This window comes from Rhinichthys klamathensis, unplaced genomic scaffold, assembly GCF_029890125.1.
Source record: "Rhinichthys klamathensis goyatoka isolate OS25496 unplaced genomic scaffold, OSU_Roscu_1.1 h1tg000274l_1, whole genome shotgun sequence".
Classification (NCBI taxonomy): Eukaryota; Metazoa; Chordata; class Actinopteri; order Cypriniformes; family Leuciscidae; genus Rhinichthys; species Rhinichthys klamathensis.
Window position 1 is genome coordinate 1,428,850 of NW_026606793.1, and position 21,158 is coordinate 1,450,007.

Genomic DNA, 21,158 nt, shown 5'->3' on the forward strand with positions numbered 1-21,158 from the left:
AAAGTGCACAGCAATGAACGCATGAGACTGTAAACAATCAAGGTTGCAAAATACACACACACACACACGCACACACACACACACACACACACACACACACACACACACACACACACACACACACACACACACACACACATAGGGAAATATGAGACTGGTGCAGGGGCGTAGCAGCCATTATACAAGTGGGGGGGACAAAATGGTGTGGTGATGTGACCCAAAGGTCAGTCCTTCCAGAAAAATGCGGAGTTTTTTTGTGATTGTTGCGGGCAAAAATCCTTGATTATGCGGCGATGGAATATGCAGGATATTTGCAATTTTATGTGATGAAATTGCGGGAACTTACAAAAACTGCGGTTTGATGAAAAAGAGAAAAACTGTTCTCACTACTACTACCTTAATGTTAAGAGTCATTTCTTATTACTTCCTATGATAAGCAAACATACTACATCACAGAAAGTGCTGGAATATTTCATCTAGTTTTATTTTTTGTTTTATAAACTTACAAAACATTGATGAGTCAAACAAGTTCTGTAGCTTTACAAAAGGAATATGCTACAACTTCTGTAAAAATGAATAAATAAAATATGAAAAAAATGTTTCCTGTTTTACAGCTTTTCAATGATGTTCATGTCGCGTAATTACATCACTTCATAATGTTCCCATGGCAACAGGGGTAAATGGCTGCTCTTGTGTGAAGTAAACGCAACATTTTTCAACTTTCTGCTAAGATATGTGACTTTTTTTGCAACAAAAATGCGGGGATTATGAAATCATGCAAGCCCCACATATTTTGCGTGGAAATCGTCAATTTATGCGACAAAAGTGCGGCGTATTTGAAAAAATGCCCCCGCATAAATATGCAGACTTTGGCTGATTATGCATTGAATCATGCGATCGCATAATCGCGTTTTTCTGGAGGGACTGAAAGGTGATGTTCATAATAATAAATTCTAGATGGAATAGCAATTGGCATTTTACAGCACCCTAGTGCCAATTTTGGGAACATGCCATGATAGCTTAACAACCTATTTTTGTGAAATCATACTCGAAATAAAAAAAATACTGCAGGACTTGGGACTTTCAGACCACTGTGGACATCTATACTTTATTTTTATGAAATAATGATATTTTATGATATTTATTATATTTCAGTTAAACTTGTATCTTACTTAACAGTTGGACCAAAAAAAAGTGTTCAATGAGTACAGAACAGATTACATCTAGCCTACAGTAATTTTATACAACAGACATTTTATAAAAATATATCAATAAAACCTAATCAATGTATTCGGTATTGGACATCAATTTAACATTGACATTAGATGTTGAATTTACATTGAATTTTGGTCACCCGACGTCGCAACCAAAATTTAACCAAATATCAACGTCTTTTGACGTGTGCCTGCTGGGAATAATCTGTTATGTCTCATTTAACAGACTATAGACGCTTTTATCCAAAGCAACAAGTGGGAGAGCATTTACACACACTCGGCACAATCCGGCGCGACGTGACGAGGTCCATACGGGTTCTGTTGTCTTACACGTCTTACTGCGTTACAGTAGGTTAAATCATAACAAGGAAACTTTACGTGTGATTCATGTCATCGCGTCGCGACATACTGTAACACATTATACTTACAGTGTGTGTTTGAAAAAAAAATAATGTAATCGTCCTCTGCTTTTTTTCTGGGGTGCATTAGACGGCCAAACAGCAAAGCGACTAAACGAACACGAAAATTCGCAAGAGCAACAAGAGATTTGAAGCTCATGGCAGACGCGCCCAATAGATGCTTCGCACTGTGATTGGCTGAATGTTAGCTCACTCAAGTCTAAGTAAAAAATCAGAGAACACAGGCGGAAATATTGGCGCTGGGTCAAAAAAAATGCGGGGGACAGAATCACCTGTTTCTAAAAGTGCGGGGGACGTGTCCCCCCCGTCCCCCCCGGTTGCTACGCCCCTGGACTGGTGAAACTGTAACAGAGAAATGTGAGAATATGTGAAATAAAATCAAGGAATCAAATAAAGGGGAGACATTGGGCCCAAATGCAAAGGTCACACACTATGTCTCTCTCTCTTGAACACACGCATACACACACACACACAGTGTAAGATCAAACGATGGAATTCTTCCTTAGTAACCTCCAGGCCTATTGCAGCAATATGTGCTCTTTTTATGCGTTTATTAGAGGTTTAATTCAAATAAAATACTGTCAAACCACCCATACTACTTCTGAATAGGATGTCTACTTCATAAATTGTATGAAAATTATGGAAATACATGGTTCAGATCACTCAAAACATATATGAAAATGGAGGCGCCCTTATATGGTCAGTAAGGAAGCTTGGCTTTCCATCTAGTGAAAAAGTTTGGTATGCGCTAAAATAAAATCTTGACTGAAAGCTTATTTTTTGAGATATCAACCTAAAATTTGGAACACAACTTCTTAAGATTTTTGGCTTTCATTTTCTTGCAGTTTTAGAGTAAAATATATTTTGTAATATATATATTTTATATAAAATATAAATAATAAAATTTTTACATTGTTCATTTTCATGAACTCAAACTTACATAACTTTTTTTCTGTTTCACTTTCATAATTATTTTCACTTCTACAATAATTTGGCAAATGTCTTCTTTAAAACAAGACCAACCATAGGTCTATATTCCAAAGCATTCTTGACTTACAACAATTTAAGTTTGGATAGTGATTTTCATGTCTATGCGAAAATAATAGAATTTTTATTTTATTTAAAAAACTTGACAAAAATAGTCTTTGAGAATAACTTATTATAAATTAAAATCCACAACCTGAAAAAAAATAGGCAAATATGTGCAAAAACAACTAGAATTCACAAGCCTTTCTACAGAGGCTGTAAATCCATCTAGTGGTTAAAATATGATATTGCATGATAATTATGCTCACTACATCCACCAGATGGCTCCAATGTGATTTAAAAAAATGTTTTCTATAGGCCAAGGATCCACTTTAACCTGAAATACAGCATTAATTAAAAAATAATAAAAATTATATATATATATAAATTTTCTATTATATTCAATGGGAAAAAATTGATCATAATTATTGCATAAATATTAATTATTTTCATAAAATTCTCTCAAAACACCAAAAAAAAGAAAAGAAAAAATATTATTGAACAAAAATAAATTTCATTGATTTTTCTGAAAAAAAATAAACATTGATTTCAGGGGTCCGGTCACTTTTGACCGCGAAGGTCCTGAGTGTGACTGGAAAACGAAGAACCCCAGAGGGTTAAAGACTGAATTAATTCAAGCCTTTCTCTACTGTATGCTACACAATCTAGTAATATATAATTGTTTAACTGTTTCTGGATATCCACATTTATCGCAATTACCACTTTCATGTTTTCCTATTTTATGTAAACTTTGATTCAGTGCTGTAGGTCCAATACGCAATCTTGTCATAATTACATCCTTTCTCCTGTTATTAACATTTGTCCTTTCCACCCCCACATTACTTTGTATACTATACAAATGCAGGGCTGCCAACTCTCACGCATTCACCGTGAGACTCACGCAATTGAGCCAATTCTCACGCTCTCACGCCACACCCCGATTTCTCACGCTGAAGTGTCAACCCGGTCGGTCAAATGCCTGAAAGATAAGTTTATCTATAGATCTACCAGTTGAGCCATTCGTGATCGACTAGTTTTACCGCAAATTAGTTAAAATATCCTGTAATCTATAGCGAGCGAGCGTGCATGCGAGACAGATGTGTTGAGCTCTTAACGGCGCGCTCCTAACCGCGCACGCGCACGACGGCAGAGAGGTAAGTGAGCTTGCGTGTCTTTCGCAACACAACCCAGTGGACAGTTACACTGTATTGATACAGTTGAGAAATAATAATATTTTTACAGTTTTCAACAATAATTGTCATTGTTGAACCCTTGCTCTTATTATATTTCTGATTTCTCAGTTTTGTCATTATTTTAGCAAATCATTTATTTTATATGTTTTGAGACTGTTTGTTTTAAGAAGTTTTAAAGAGTTAGTAAAAGAGTAAAGTAAAAGTTAAAACTTTTTTATTTAAGTAGGCATCTATTTTTTATTAAAGGAGAACTCCGGCGCAAAATGAACCTTTGGTCTAATTACACATTGTTACCTAGTCAACCATTATCTGAGATTTGTTTTCATGATTATCGAATGTAAATAGTTTTATCTCTAAAAACAGTTTAGCCTATAAAGCTAGTATAACGCTAGTATATTGGGCATAGTGTAATGACAAATAAAAATCGCTTGTTAATACCACTAACAAGGCTGAAAATAGCCCCACACTAACACGGTAGCATAATGAGGGTCCCTACCTTCAAACCGAAGCATTGAGAACTTTGTAAGTGTACAGACAGTTTAATAAGAAGATATTTTAAACATACAGTCAACTTCGCGTATATGACAGGAGCCATCTTTGAAATACAGTCTCTACCAGTCGATCTACGAACGCCGATCCAAGCCTGCTGTTCGCGCTCACCTTATCACAACTTATAGCTCGTTCACATTCTCACCAGCGCACTTGGATCGGCGTTCGTAGATCGACTGGTAAAGGCTGTATTTCAAAGATGGCTCCTGTCTGTATATGCGAAGTTGACTGTATGTTTAAAATATCTTCTTATTAAACGGTCTGTACACTTACAAAGTTCTCAATGCTTCGGTTTGAAGGTAGGGACCCATGTTCTAGGTATTATCAACTGGCCAGAATTTTGAGATCGTAATATTCACATCTATTGCGATCTCAAAATTCTGTCCAGTTGATAATACCTAGAACATGGGTCACCAATCTCGGTCTATAATGCGTTAAGAGCTCGCTCAAGTACTGCGGAGCTAAACCATTTAGTGCTTTGCAAGTAATCAGCAGTATTTTAAAATGTATACAATGTTTGATAGGGAGCCAATGCAGTGTTGACAGAACCGGGCTTTAAACCTCTGAGGTCGGCAAACGCGCCGGCGCGTTTTAGCAGATTTTTTTCACATAGCAGAAAAATAGACTTAAACTACTCCATTTCTGGTCATACAGACTTAAGAAATATGACAAAATAAACTGTTAAATGTCTATTTTTTTATGTGTCCACTTACAATTGAAACGAAACTTTGTTCTTTTGTAAAATAAAGAAAATAATCAGGGTGTGCTTTCTGCCTCTCCGTCTCGTTGAACTTTTTTTCTTGAGCACGTCTCTAAACTGAAACAAAACTCAGCGAATACTATTCACCCAGACATGAGATATAGATCTTTATAATCATTTAAATTTGTACTTTTAAATGATCTGATTCAAAACGAAAACAAATTTTCTCTGTTTAAGTCATTTGTATAAACTGTATACAAGTCATTTGTATCCCTTTAGCAGGATGTATTTAGTCCTTTCAGATTCACCCTCGCCCAGTCTTTACATATATAACAACGTTAACATAAACATTTCATATACAATTTAACACTTTTAGATCGATATTGTCTCATTTATCATTGTAGCCTTATTTAAGTTGATTTTATTTACTTTATATTTATTTTTGGACTGATAGTGGTTAATAAAGTCAAATAATGGTATGAGAGAGTGTCAGTCATTGTGTTCCTATTGGTCAATGCTAGAGGATCTGTGTAACAACTAAGGCTTAGCCTGACAGTCAGCCTGCTCTGGACCTGGTTACTTTCCCAGCATAAGTTGCCAGAGTAACTGAGTTTGAACTATTTTAAGTTTGCTTTATGAAACAGAATCAACCAACAATAAGTCTGACTTACCAAAATAAGCCTTGCTTGTAAACCCTCGAGGTTGAGTTACCCTTTAAATGGTCTTTCTTTAGAATGAGAAGCAGATGTGATTTCAGAACGAAAGCCTGAATGAAACTCTTCCCGCATTGAGGTCTTTCTCCGGTGTGTATCCTGTTGTATTGGCATTAACGAGTTCACACTTACATATAATTTTGAGGGAGTAAGATTTAATGCGTATTTGGCGTGCTGTCCGGAGGCAGGGCTCCGAGCTCGGAATTCGGCCCGAACCCAGAGTACTCCCCCCAATAGGTTAAAGAGCAGAGGACAGCCGCCGGACTAAAAGACCCCCAAATGAGTGCCGAGATTGGCGGGCTGGTAACTCGAGAAGGGGCCTGGGTGCTTGATCGGGGAGGCCAATGATGGAGACTCACTGCCTGGACTGACGGCCCCTGATTGTCTGCGAACGGGGAGCGGTTGTAGTGTACTTGTCCAGGAGATTTTTCTACATTGCATCTGCTGTCAGACCAAATGCTCACTGAACGAAAGAGAAAACGTGAGTGCTTCTACCGGGAAAGTTCATGCTCCGTCCGCTGTGAGACCAATGCTCGCTGGACAGAAAGAGGAAACTGAAAAGAGGAAAAAAGAGTGCTTGCCCAGGAGATTCCTCACACTGCATCCGCTGTGAGACCAAATGCTCGCTGGATGAAAGAGAAAACGTAAGTGCTCTACTGGGAAAGTTCTCACTCCGTCCGCTGTGAGACCAATGCTCGCTGGATGGAAAAGAGGAAAACTGAAAAGAGGAAAAAGAGTGCTTGCCCAGGAGATTCCTCACACTGGATCCGCTGTGAGACCAAATGCTCGCTGGATGAAAGAGAAAACGTAAGTGCTCTACTGGGAAAGTTCTCACTCCGTCTGCTGTGAGACCAATGCTCGCTGGATGGAAAAGAGGAAAACTGAAAAGAGGAAAAAGAGTGCTTGCCCAGGAGATTCCTCACACTGGATCCGCTGTGAGACCAAATGCTCGCTGGATGAAAGAGAAAACGTAAGTGCTCTACTGGGAAAGTTCTCACTCCGTCTGCTGTGAGACCAATGCTCACTGGATGGAAAAGAGGAAAACTGAAAAGAGGAAAAAGAGTGCTTGCCCAGGAAATTTTATCACACTGCATCCGCTGAGAGACCAAATGCTCGCTGGATGAAAGAGAAAACTTAAGTGCTCTACTGGGAAAGTTCTCACTCCGTCCGCTGTGAGATCAATGCTCGCTGGACAGAAAGAGACAGGAAAGAGGAGTTTTTTTGTTTTGTTTTTTACTCGATGAGGGGTGGCTTTGGTGGGCTTTTTTAATGTGGAACCTGTTGGTCCTGATATAGCTTTGGAAGGCATCGGAGGACGATCTCCCAAGGGCTTGAATCTGCTGTTGGGGAAGGCCTTTTTGGGCTGCTGAAGTTGCTGCCCCGATGCGGAATGAGTGACTTGAAAAATTCTTTGCTGGAATGCCTGACTGTTGGAGAACAAATTTGAGGTGTTTTTGGAACCAAAAACGTGTCACAGGTTTTTTGGATTCATCTAAAAACAGGGGTTGCAGAGGAGATTTAGCCTGGGAACTTCTCCATTGCAGATATGCCAGAATTGACTGGTATGGTTGGATTTGCGAAGCGAGGTTAAAAATGTAGATGAAATTACCTTTTTTGGTTTGGTCAGTCTTAGTTTAATCAAATATGAAATGGTTTCGCCGTCAATTACTGATAAGTCTGAGATGGTGGGGTGGATTTTTGGGTCGAATTTGGAAGTGATGGCGAGTTCTGAGCATCTAAGAAACCCAAAAAAGGCTAGGATAAACATGGCATCGAGTGTGCGAGTGGAACTGAGGGGCTGGTAGCCTGTGCGCAAGGCCTGAATACATTTGGTGAGAATGTCTAGTGTTATGGGTTGTCTGGCGTCTGGGCGGGTGGGCTGGGATCTTTGAATCCCTTTAACCAGGAGGGAGGTTTGTGAATTGTTTATCTCCGCGGAAGGAGCGCCGTGCATCAATTTATGGAAAGGGTTAGGGTTAGGGTTAGGAGAAATATGCATGTCTGTTATTTTTTCCCTTTTTTAATTATTGTCTTTGTATTGTTCTGAAACTTATGTAAAACGAAACCATTCTTTGGTTATTCGAAAAACTTTCAAATCAGTGATTTTTTCCCTAGAAATATCTTTATTTTGTTGTAGTTTAGATATTGTTGTGAGATCTGGTATTTACCTCATTGCCTGAATAACCCCTAGTAAGGTAGTCTTGTGCTGTCAGCTCAGGTTTACTACACTTGGCTATTTTGTTATACCAGTTAAATATAAGGTATGTCCTATAACACCATATACAACAATAACAATCTTTGACTCAAATAATCTTTCATGCTTAGAAAGCTTCCTGGATCTCTTTTTGTCCTGGTCAGTGAAGATGTACAAAATGCCTATTCTATTGCTATTTGAATTATCTTTGAACAGCTGAAGTAAGACGAAAAAATACTTGTCTTTATATAAGAAAAATTTATTTAAACAAAAGAGAAATATACTTGGTTACACAATCAAAACATTTTAGCAAAAAAACAAAAGGTTACATATTATGATTCTTCAGCAAATCCCTTCCCAGGGTGGTCCTGGAGAACTGGATGTACAAAGAGTAATTTACTTCTTAAGCAGTTCAAGCAAGCAATTTGTTAAAAATAACTTGTTCTCGCCTTGAGCTCATCAGGTTATAAAATAACAGCAGGCAGTTTTGAGCAAAAAAACTTGGAATAACCGCAGAGGACCCTGAATTAACGTCTAGCATCTTTAAAGTTATGATTGTAACAGGTTATGGGAATGTTTCAGGATGATTTATAAGGTTACAGCGGTATAGAAATACAACAATCCTCTTATGATTCTTAAGGTTTTGTTTACTTATGAAACTGTTCCCACACTGACCACATGTGTATGGTCTCTCTCCAGTGTGGATCCTCGTCTGTCTCTTAAAGTTTCCTTTATCCGTGAAGCTCCTCCCGAATTGATCACATGTGTAAGGTTTCTCTCTGGTTCTTCCATCAGGTCTAAAAGAAACATTAAATCATGTGACATGTCAAACGAAAGAAAAATGTGAAATAAAAAGTGAAGTAATTAAACCAATCAAATCTGGTTTGAGGATGGTTCCAAACATGACAGGGTTTCAGCACTCAAAGAAAGTTGAGATTCACTGCACTAGCATATGCGCACAGTCAAACAATTTTCTTACATTAAGGGCCAATCCCAATTCTACCCCTTACCCCTTCACTTACCCCTTCCCCTCTGTTTTGCGCGTGCACGTGAAGGGGTAGGGCTGTCTCAATTCTCTTTTGGTTGGAGGGGTAGGGGTAAGGGGAAGGGCCAGATAGCCCTTCAAACGAAGATTTTTCGGGACCACACTTCAAACGAAGGGGTATGAGAAGTGTCACTGCATACACCGTCTACAGACGCAAAATGGCTGCCCACGCAAAATTTTTTACATTTTTAACGACAAATAATGATTTCCTTTATGTTACATTCAATCTTGTGTTCATATTTACGGTCAGTTTCTTCAAAAAAATGTTTGTAAAAAAAAACATCGCTGAAGTTTGCTAACGATAGTCCCGCAACATATTTTCATGTCAACTGGTGAAAATAATTGCGGAAGGGAATTGGCTTATATTTTACAGTACATCTGCTATGAACGCATTGTTTTTTTGTGGTTATATGTGAACACGATATAAACGAACAGTGCTTACAGTTTTGTGCTTTTTGCAATATGATCAGATCAACCAGTCTTGTATGGTCTTTATCAAACAGGGACACCTGAGGAAACCCGGAGGATAATTCGTTTTCGCGTTGACAACGAGCAACATTTCCTCAAGTCCAAATACAAGGCAAAACAACTTTGGGCGGGAGTCTGTTAAACGTTACTGTGCTTCACAAGACAAATGCAAAAAAATAGCTGTAACCCATGCAACTGAGATGACTGCAGCTGTCGACAGCATCTTGGAAGTTTGTGATAAACATCGGCGCATCTGTGACGTAGGCGCTAGCGACGACGTATAATGACGTGTAACCGTGTAGTAGTGGTGTCCCATTTCTTAGGGGAATATTTTCACCCCTTCGCCTTGCCACTCTGTTTCAAGGGTCAAGGGGAAGGGGAAGGGTGAAGGGTTAGGGGTAGACGAAGGGGAAAGGGGTAGAATTGGGATTGGGCCTAAAGGGATAGTTCACCCCAGGCCGACCGAGGTGGAAATGAATACTTGAATAAAGGCGTTATTTTTGTTAGTTTTTTTGCGCTCAAAAAGTATTCTCGTTACTTGATAAACTTAAGGTTGAGCCACTGTAGTCACTCGGACTATTTTCCCGATGTCTTTAGTGACTTTTTTGGTCTGTCAAGTTTCAATCCCTTAGAAGCCTATGGAGGAGTGATCCAGCTCTCAGATTTAATCACAAATATCTTAATTTGTGTTCCGAAGATGAATGAAAGTCTTACGGGGTTGAACAACATGAGGGAGAGTAATTACTGACACAGTTTTCATTTTGGGGTGAACTATCCCTTTTGAGGAAGAATCTAGAAGCATCATCTTTGAAAACATAATTTTGTTTGCCCCTCTTTCTTTCTCTGTAACAAGCAGGTGTCTAAAACAAACTTGCTATGTATTACCAGCGCCACCTACTGTCAAAGAGTGAATTTCCTATGTTTTGCATCAGTCTGAACAGACGAATTACATTTAAATATTAAACAACAATTTCATGCCACACATTCCTGTTGAACAAGTTAAAAGATACAAATCAAACAACTAAATGTCCTGTCGCTTATTGCGGCTGTTAAGGAAAACTAATGAATGAATGGGGCATTTAATATATTGCACTTTACTACTGTACTCTTCAAGCACTTTACAACATCACGGAAGGTGTAGGTGGAGAAGAGAGATTTGGCTGTGGCTAACTTACACAGAAGAGATTCTGTTTCTCAGCACATAAAGATGAACTACTTACCGTGATCTCAGACTGTGCTGATGTGGTTTCTCCACTGTGTGGATCTTCATGTGTCGCTTCAGGCCACTTTTAGTAGAGAAACTCGTCCCGCACTGATCACACGTGTGCGGCTTCTCTCCAGTGTGGATCCTCTCATGTGATCTCAGAGATGACGACTGGTTGAATCTATTGTCACAGTGTGAACACTTGTAAGGTTTTTCTCCAGTGTGGATCCTCTCATGTGATTTCAGATTTATTAACTGACTGAATCTCTTATCACAGTGTGAACACTTGTGAGGTTTTTCTCCAGTGTGAATCCTCTTGTGTGTTTTCAGATGTTGTGACTGGCTGAATCTCTTGTCACAGTGTGAACACTTGTAAGGTTTCTCTCCAGTGTGGATCCTCTCATGTGTTGTCAGAGATTCTGATAGACTGAATCTCTTGTCACAGTGTGAACACTTGTAAGGTTTTTCTCCAGTGTGGATCCTCTTGTGCAGTTTTAAATGTCTCCCTGAAGTAAAAGTCTTCTCACACTCAAAGCACATGTACTCTCTCACACCAGTGTGAGTTTTCTGATGTACTTTCAAATTTTTTTGGTTTAAAAAACTCTTTCCACATTCAGAGCATGAATACGGCTTTTCCTTTGTATGAACTCTCCGGTGTTTCTTCAGGTCTGATGACCTAAAAAATGTTTTCCCGCACTGATCACATGTGAACGGCTTCTCTCCGGTGTGCATTCTCATGTGAACATTAAGGTTTGATGATTCTGCAAAACCTTTTCCACACTGATCACATACATACGGCTTTTCTCCAGTGTGGATCCTCATGTGTCTCTTAAGGTGAGGTTTTTGTGTAAAGCTCGTCCCGCACTGATCACACGTGTGCGGCTTCTCTCCGGTGTGAACTCTCATGTGAAGGTCAAGATGTTGTTTATTTGAGAATCTCTTTTCGCACCGATCACATATGAATGGTTTCTCTCCGGTGTGGATCCTCATGTGAAGGTCAAGACTTCTCTTTTCTGAGTAACTCTTTTCGCACTGATCACATACATACGGCTTTTCTCCAGTGTGGATCCTCATGTGTTTCTTAAGGTGAGGTTTTTGTGTAAAGCTCGTCCCGCACTGATCACACGTGAACGGCTTCTCTCCAGTGTGGATCCTCATGTGAAGGTCAAGATATTGTTTATTTGAGAATCTCTTTTCGCACTGATCACACGTGAATGGTTTCTCTCCGGTGTGGATCCTCATGTGAAGGTTAAGATTTTTCTTTTGTGAGTAACTCTTTTCGCACTGATCACATGCATACGGCTTTTCTCCAGTGTGGATCATCATGTGTCCTTGAAGGTGTTGTTTTCGTGTAAAACTCTTCCCACACTGATCACACGTGTGCGGCTTCTCTCCAGTATGAACTCTCATGTGACGCTCAAGACATTGTTTGGTTGTGAAACTGTTTCCACACTGAGTGCAGGTGAAAGATTTCTTGGCTCTTCTTTTCTTTAAAAATGTCTGTTTAGTCTTTGAGCGACTCAAGGGTTTTCCTCCAGGTTGGACATGATGTTCCTCCTCCACTTCACTCAGTTCTTCTCTCTCCTCCTCCACTTCACTCAGTTCTTCACTCTCCTCCTCCACTTCACTCAGTTCTTCACTCTCCTCGCTCGCTTCCATCAGGTCTGACATGAAAGAAAAAAAAAATCATTATTAGTACAACAAAAATAATTCAAAGACAGAAATGTGAAGTGAAATGATATAAAAAGAGCTCTGATGTAATAACAAAAAGTACTATCCATAAATGAGGTACATTGATCTTCTAATAATTATTTTTATAGACACAAATCCCATGTTTCTGTAGCAAGAACTATTAAATATATTTGATCAATGACAGAATTATCTAATGTAATATAAGCATTAAAATTATACAATAGTGTCATAATGTTTATACTGTTGTGAACTTTTTCTTCTAAAGTGTAGGAAACTCAGAAGCGAAAACCAGGAGACTCGGTTGTATCTTCAGCAGGATTCTTTAAAGGACAAGTATTTTACACTTAAAGCCCTGTTTTAAGATTGTTTCTGATGAAATAGAACGGTTAAGATTGAAATTTGGACACATGCTGCTGTCCCGAGAAATTTCGGTTTCTGTGGTAACAGAATTTTCGGTTCACAATGGTTGCATCGGTGCACTGGAAAAATCCTTCCTAAAACGCATTAAACTTTAGTTTACAAAGACGTGAAACTCACCGAGTGGTCAGGGGGGTTCACTGATATGCTCACACAAAAATCTCTGCAAAAGATGCTTTCCCCAACAGGTTTTATCGTAGTTTTTGTCCATTCCAAGTAAAAAAATACAATAAAAATAAAAACTACGATAAAACCTGTTGGGAAGCATCGTCTGCAGTGACCGTTCTTTTACATCAGAAACGATCTTAAAACAGGGCTTTAAGTGTAAAATACCGAACTTGTCCTTTAAGGGCGTTTTCACACCTGAAAGTTCGCACCAAGGTCCGAACCAAAGTTCACGTTTTGATACATTTTATACTTTCAGAAAGTTTTGGTTTGGTTTCACACTGCAATTATGCGAGCGCACTAAAGAACTTTACGTGACACACTTGCGTCCTGTCGTCATCATCTATGTGGGCTGCATCTCGACATTGATTGGTTTGTAAATGATTGACATTGATTCCTCTTTAACTGCTGATGATTTTGCTAACTTCTTCACTAACAAAACTACAACTATCAGCAGTCAGTTCTCAGATTCACACACACAGGAACCCAGACTAACCTCTCCCACAGCCAATAACCTTATCTCCTCCTTCACTCCACTAACCGAGGAAGAAGTATCTAAACTTCTCCTCTCCAGTCATCCTACCACCTGCCCTCTAGACCCCATCCCCTCACACCTTCTACAAGCCATCTCTCCCACACTTCTACCAGCTCTCACACACATTATCAACTCATCCCTCCACACTGGCATTTTCCCTACAGCATTTAAGCAGGCTCGGGTAACTCCTCTGCTTAAAAAATCAACATTAAGCACATCACTTCTAGAGAACTACAGACCTGTCTCTCTCCTACCATTCATTGCGAAAACACTTGAACGAGTTGCTTTTAACCAAGTATCATCCTTCCTGTCTCTGAACAACCAGCTGGATGTCAACCAATCTGGCTTCAAGAAAGGCCATTCAACTGAGACTGCATTGCTGTCAGTCACGGAAGCCCTGCGGATCGCAAAAGCTGCTTCCAAATCATCAGTTCTCATTCTACTGGACCTGTCTGCTGCCTTCGACACTGTGAATCATCAGATCCTCTTGTTCGCCCTCTCATCACTGGGCATCAAAGGATCTTCCCTCCACTGGTTTGAGTCCTATCTCACAGGTAGGTCCTTCAAGATCACATGGAGAGGTGAGGTATCCAAAGCACATCAACTGACCACAGGCGTTCCTCAGGGTTCAGTTCTCGGACCGCTCCTCTTCTCCATTTACACCACATCACTGGGACCTATCATACAGGCACATGGTTTCTCTTACCATTGCTATGCTGATGACACCCAGCTCTACCTCTCATTTCAACCAGATGATCCCACAGTAGCTGTACGGATCTCAAGCTGTCTGGCGGACATCTCGGCATGGATGAAGTAACATCACCTGCAGCTCAACCTGGCAAGGACTGAGCTTCTCGTCCTCCCTGCCAATCAGTCTCTACAGCATGACCTCACTATCCAGCTAGATTCTTCCTCAATCACCCCATCAAGGTCGGTCAGAAATCTTGGAGTAATCTTTGATGATCAGCTGACCTTCACAGACCACATTACAAAGACAGCTCGATCATGCAGGTTTGCTATGCACAACATCAGGAAGATCAGGCCTTTCCTAACTGAGCATGCAACACAACTTCTCGTCCAGGCCCTGGTCATTTCTAGGCTTGATTACTGCAATGCTCTTCTGGCTGGACTTCCATCATGTGCAACTAAACCTCTACAAATGATCCAGAATGCTGCAGCTTGTCTTGTCTTCAACGAGCCCAAAATGGCCCACGTCACTCCTCTGTTCATCTCTCTGCACTGGCTACCACTCGCTGCTCGCATCAAGTTCAAGGCATTGACGCTTGCTTACAGATTGACCACAGGTTCAGCTCCCTCCTACTTCCACTCACTACTACAAGTCTACATCCCTACCAGAAGCCTACGATCGGTCAATGAGCGACGGCTAGTAGTACCATCACAGCGGGGCACAAAATCACTCTCCAGAACATTCTCATTCACGGTTCCATGCTGGTGGAATGATCTCCCCACCCTCATCCGGAATGCAGAATCCCTGACAGCATTCAAAAGACAACTGAAAACTCATCTCTTCCGGGAGCACTTAACATAAAAAATAAAATAAATTAAAAAATTAAAAAAATCCTTTCCTCTAAATCCTCGCTTGCCTGGCTTATGCTACTCCGAGCTATGTCGGAACTTTGTATTTTGAGCACTTCTTGCGTTGTTTTTGCCTCTTCACGATGACTCGCTTGGTTTAGTCCTGAGTTGTAAGCCGCTTTGGATAAAAGCGTCTGCTAAATGACTAAATGTAAATGTAAATGGACGTGTGTCTGACGTCAGCGTGTTGTCACTTCGGCGGGTAACTTTGACAACATGAATGAACAGACGCATATCGTTGCAATTATATTGTTATTTTTATGGCATAATTCAGACGGATCTCATGAAATGGCCTATGTATGACACGCCAATTTGTATTTCCATTTTTGGCGTGCTATCAACACGCATAATCGCTTTTCAGTCTCCTCCTCTCCCCATGTGCTACCACGGCTCATTTTTCCTGCCACCTTCTGTTTTTTCGGCTATGCGGGAACCACCGGAACTTCCTGTAAAAGGTCCGAAAGTCCGAACCATACAGAAATGCTTTCACACTAGAAACGAACCAAACCTTTGTTCAGTTTGATCCGGACCGAGACTACCTCTTTTCGTCAGACCAAATTTCATCTGTTTGGTCCGGACCGTGGTCCGGGGGAGGTTTCACACCTGTCATTTTGATTCGGACCAAACTGAAAAGTCCGAAAGTCCGGACCAAACAAGGTAGGTGTGAAAGGGCCCCAAGACTCACAGCTCTGTAGTCATCAAATCGGAACTAAGGGAACTTTACATTGCAATTTATATACATTTAGGAGGAGGGATTTACAAAGAGGTGGAGACCTTCCCTTCACAAAGTTTGCAAATACAGTATAGGCATCAGCTCGTTACCAGAATTTCCACAGCCCTGATCTCATCAGCAAAACAGTGATCCAATCAGCCTGACTAGATCGCCCACACATTAACATTATCATACAGACAAAAGCACAGCTGTACATTGAGCTTAATGGTCAGGAAATGCATAAAGACAAAGGGGTGAGGGTGAGGGTGTCAGGCCCCGTCCACACTACTGCGTTTTCGTTTAAAAACGGAGACCTTTTGCTACGTTTGCACCTCCCTCCCACACTTAAACGGCAAAAACGGAGACCCAAAACGGAGAAGTTTAGAAACGCTGCCGATCCGTTTATTGTTTTGAATCTCCGGAGGGCGTTTTAGTGTAGACGGGTCAAAACGGAGGACTTTAGAAACGATGACGTAGTAGAGGCTCACGCTCGGCTCTATGATTGGGTGTCATCAGTCATGGCGTATATCTTTGCTAGCAGCTGTTGTACAAGTAAATTTTGCATTTTACAACGCTATAACTGGCAACATGCGCCGGAGTCAAGCTATTATTCGAGCGATCTGTGACAATTCCCGTGTGCAGCGGCGGCGTTGACCGTACATGGAGCGTCGGTTTGGGGTTAACCCAGAGCATGGTGGGATCATTTTATCAATGAAGTTGTGTTTACACCAGCACGCGCATGCCCAGTGTTGGTGAATGGTCACGTGATCCGCGTTTTCAGTCGTTTTAATGTGGGCGGAGATCGGAGATCAATTCTAATACACAGCTAAAACGCTGGTGTGGACGGAGATCGTATTCGTTTTAATTATCCGTTTCTAAACTAAAACGCAGTAGTGTGGGCCTCAGTAATTGACTCAGGGCGCTTTCACACTTGGTTCGATTGCCTGTTCCAAACCTGAGTTCGATTGCCTGTTCCAAACCTGAGTTCGATTGCTCCCCCCTCCCCCTGGCCCCGATGGACTGTGTTCACATTATATTATTTCTATCCGAACCGCGGTACGCTTGCGTCATCAGGCTGCAGCTGGCGTAATGTGTTGCTTGGTAACCGCGAATGAAAAGGCGCCCAAATGGATAGACTTGCTCGGTTGACATTTGTTCCTCTTTTTTTTAACCTTTGGTTTTGTTTTCAACATAGACATACAGAAACACACTTGCGTCTGTCTGCCGCAAAAATTCTGAAAACGTTTCAAAGACCGCGGGCTGTCCGCCGAAGACACATTATACGTCATCAATAGCGGTTTACTTCCGCGGTTTGTTTCGATTGCGTTCATATCAGCAGCGAACAGTACCCGAGTTAACATGAACCGTACAGACCACCTTTTTAATCAGACTCGAGTACGGTTCGCAGGTGCGCACCTGAGTTCGGAAGACAGCGTTCACATCATCCAAACGAAACGAACTCTGACGTCTTTCGAACCCGGGTGCGCACCAAAAATGCTAGTGTGAAAGCGCCCTCATTATGCCCTCTCTCGAGGAGGTCGCAAGCCAACTCAAACTTACACAAAATCATACACCAATTATACCATTCTACAAGGGCATACATTGCATCATTGCAAATCTGATTGGATAAGAGAACATAAAAGCCTAAACAATTCCACACATGTGAGCAGATACAGGTGGCTATCGCCATTAGTCAAGATAGTTGTCGTCCGGTCATTGGATTTAGGTCTGTGGTGACCTCGTAGGTTAGAGAAGGGCGCCTGTGCGTCTGTTGAGTGCCCATCCAAACGTCCAAAGCCTACACAGAATGTCCAACACACACACAGAGCACCAAGAAATAACAGCTCACATCAAGGCTAAGAGAGCCTGAGCTCATTATTATCAATTCAGTCAACCAAAACATAATGATAAAACATTCACTCCTCAGGAAGAAAAGCATTTACTCCCTAGAAAAATATACTGAAAAGAATACATTTTAGTACAACAGGGCAGGCATAGTTCTGTATAGCTTGACCATCTGTCCATCGAAGAACCATATGTGTTCACACGCTGCCTTTAGGACCCTCCATAAACCTCTCTACTGATCCCAGAGAAAGAGACAAACAGCCTTGTGGGTTACGTGTCCTGCGTGTACTACGTGCAATCTCAAAGCAGGATTGGAATGCACCTAAAAGAAACTGGTTACTTACATCACATGAAGAGGCAAGGGATTTTGACCAACCCTTCACCATCCTCAAATGCTAAATTCAGTCTACTAAACTTTAATCTAAATTAAACATTTAATAAATTTGTAATACAACAATACCAATGTTTAGATTGATGTTTAATTTATTTTACTTAAAACTTTTTAATTATTACAGTCTGGTCACACTCGACTTTTCATGCCAATGACTTACATTCATACGCATGTGAACGTGGGAAACCAGAAACACAAGTTTTGCTGCAGTTCAAGTTGGAAAGCCAATTAATTATTGGTCATTTTATTATTTTATTTAACTCTTTACATTATATTTTACTGGTTCATTTGGATTCCAGTGTTACTTATGAGTTTGTGAGATCATATCAGCATTATTGGCCGGGGTGAAATTAAGTCTGATTATTAGTCAGAGGTTATGACTAATACTGGGCGGTAAACCGGTTTCAATCTCGAGACGATATGTATTTTGCATAAACTCATACCAGCCGAGAGCTACTAATGTAACACAATACTTAAAATCTCTTAAATAATGTCTCATATTAACAACTATTCAAACTGTTTTAGACCTAAAATAGTTTTTGTAGGCCTATGTCACCTTCAAATGTCAGAGAAAAGAACAGAATCAGAGATGCTTTTTTTATAGAAAAATGTACTTTGCATATTATAGGCTACTGTAAAAACACAAAATTATAGTTGATTTTAGTTGATCATACCTAGAGATGAAATTGTATGAAAATTTAATTTCATGAATATAGGGACCAAAATAATCACGGTTATCACAGAATCTTAGCATCAATATGCACTTCTTGTTTACATAAACATTAAAATAATAAAATTAAAGATGATGGCCAGATTTTAAAGGAGTGTCTTTTATATGTTATCTACTAACATGTACCCTACACGTTCAAATAAAGTTTTCAACCAATCAGGAGACCCCCTTGACATCGCTTACTGTGCACGGCACCTTCTCAGCAAGCAGGGGCGCCATTGCCAATAATTGAATTGAAATGATAGAAAATCAAAATGGTCGTGGTCGTCCAAGCTTGGTCTGCAGCATCTGACCTGAATGACAGGTTTCAGATCTCTAGCCTTCCACACCACAGGCTATCCTGTGTGTTGCATTTGAGGGTTCAAAGTGTCAGTCCTATATATATATATATATATATATATATATATATATATATATATATATATTAGGGGTGTAACGGTTCAGTGTAACCGACACATCATAACATCAAAAGTGACAACTTTAACATGCTATATAAAAATATTTGTGGGGTATTTTTGGGGTAAAACTTAAGGCAAGGCAAGTTTATTTATATAGCACATTTCATACACAATGGTAATTCAAAGTGCTTAACATAGAAGAAATTTAAATAATCAAAAGAAATAAGAATAATTAAATGTGTTCTGGTTCTGCTCAGCGTTCTGTATGAGCTGCAACTGTCTTATGGTGAGTTCACACCAAACGCGAATTTAATTATTTGCGCGAGTAGATTACATACAAAGTCAATGCAAAGACGCGAATTGGGGTGACGTGTTTGCCGCGAACGCTCGATAATCGCCTCAATCACGTCTTCCGCGCAAGTTGAAAAATTTCAACTCGAGCGGAAGATCGCATGACGCTTAGTTGCGCAAGCCAATCAACGAAGAGCTCATTGATACGTCCGGTTACTATCACTCAGAGCCGTTCTGCTATCACTGTTAGCGACCCTAGCTAGCTAGCAGGTTATCAAACTGGGCACCCGTCATTCTCAAATAGCGCAGGAAGTGGCTGTCATCCAGGCGCAGTTCCTGGAGAAGACGGTGAAATTCACCGAGTTTAATGCGCCTCTGGATGGTGCTGTGAAGTGTGAACCCAGACACGTCGGCGTTTGGCTTTCCTCCGTATTTGGGACTTCCACAACAAGTAGCCTACAGAGCAGCAATATCATTTATTTCAGACATGACGGAAAAATATGGCAGAAAGAAATTGTGTTGTTGTTGATGATGACACACTCCTTTTCACGGGATGTTTTTTATTCGCGAGTGACGCGGACGCGCGAATGGATTCAAAATGCTTCGAACTAGACACGAATTTGACGCTCTATTCGCGCTTGGTGTGAACGCAGCATTATGGTGTTTTTAGGAAGGCCAGTGAGGAGTCCATTACAATAACCCACCCTGCTAGTGATGATAGCATGCCAGGGACGTGCACAGGGGGGTTGCTCAGGTTGCCCTTCCAAAAAAAATAAAAAATCGTACAACGGATGCAGAATTTCACGTAGGCCTAGATAATTTTTTTTTTTTTTTTTTATTGCAAAGCCTCATTCACTTCCATTCGGGCACCGAAAGTGAAAGTCAGTAAGGGAAGGGCAAACTGTTTACGTGGCTGCAGCGCTGCACGCGACCAGTGCGTAAGGCCCCGCAAATTACTTAAAGGTATAGCGGAGGATCTTTCCGAATTTTAGAGAAGACCCGCCCTCTCCAATTTTAAACAAAAATTATTACTTAAGGGTTTCTTTAAGTAAAACATCAAAAACACTTAGGATTTCCCTTAAATGCTGTTTTTTTCACTTAAGTAGTAAAACCAACTTATCCTCAGACAGCTTTTTCATAACCATGAATATCACCAGAATGATTGACAACTAGGAGGACCAATAGTCAAGTCAAGTCAAGTCATCTTCATTTATATAGCGCTTTTAACAATGGAGATTGTTTCAAAGCAGCTTTACAGAGATAAACATACAATTTACGGTAACAGAGATTGTTTTGGCTTTATAGCGATTTTGAATAATGTTATTTCCAGCTAAAGTTGGTTTTGATTGATTCACTTTCAGCAAAATTATCATTTGTTATTACATTAGGGGCCACTAAGACGACAGCGTTCTCTCTAAACAGACTTTAAACGCGAACCTGTGACCTGATGGCGTTCACATGCGCATTAAAAATTGATTCTATAGTTATATTCGTTTGAATATGTGTGCGCAGGTTTGTAATTTCCCAACAAACCATGCCTAAACAAACTACTTGTCTTGCCTATAAATTTGATACAGAATTTTATTTTATCACTTCGAGGTACGCAAACCAGATTTTCAACGACGCTTTATCTGTAGAGTGGGAAAGGGATCCTCCATAGA

General features: G+C 40.3%; 2 protein-coding genes across 5 annotated transcripts in view; one reads left to right on the plus strand and one right to left on the minus strand.

The window, feature by feature from the left end:
* The window catches only part of LOC130102555 (gastrula zinc finger protein XlCGF57.1-like), a 192,232-nt gene that overhangs the window by 152,261 nt on the left and 18,813 nt on the right, over positions 1 to 21,158 (plus strand). The gene's annotated exons all lie outside the window — the stretch shown is intronic.
* The window catches only part of LOC130102550 (zinc finger protein 271-like), a 39,641-nt gene continuing 27,035 nt past the window's right edge, over positions 8,553 to 21,158 (minus strand). The window contains exons 2-4 of the mRNA XM_056268501.1: positions 11,310 to 12,121; positions 10,742 to 11,225; positions 8,553 to 8,805 (exon numbers count right to left, since the gene is read on the minus strand). Coding sequence (XP_056124476.1) covers positions 8,574 to 8,805; positions 10,742 to 11,225; positions 11,310 to 12,121 — 1,528 coding nt within the window. The 3' untranslated portion in view covers positions 8,553 to 8,573. The remainder of the gene's footprint in view (positions 8,806 to 10,741; positions 11,226 to 11,309; positions 12,122 to 21,158) is intronic.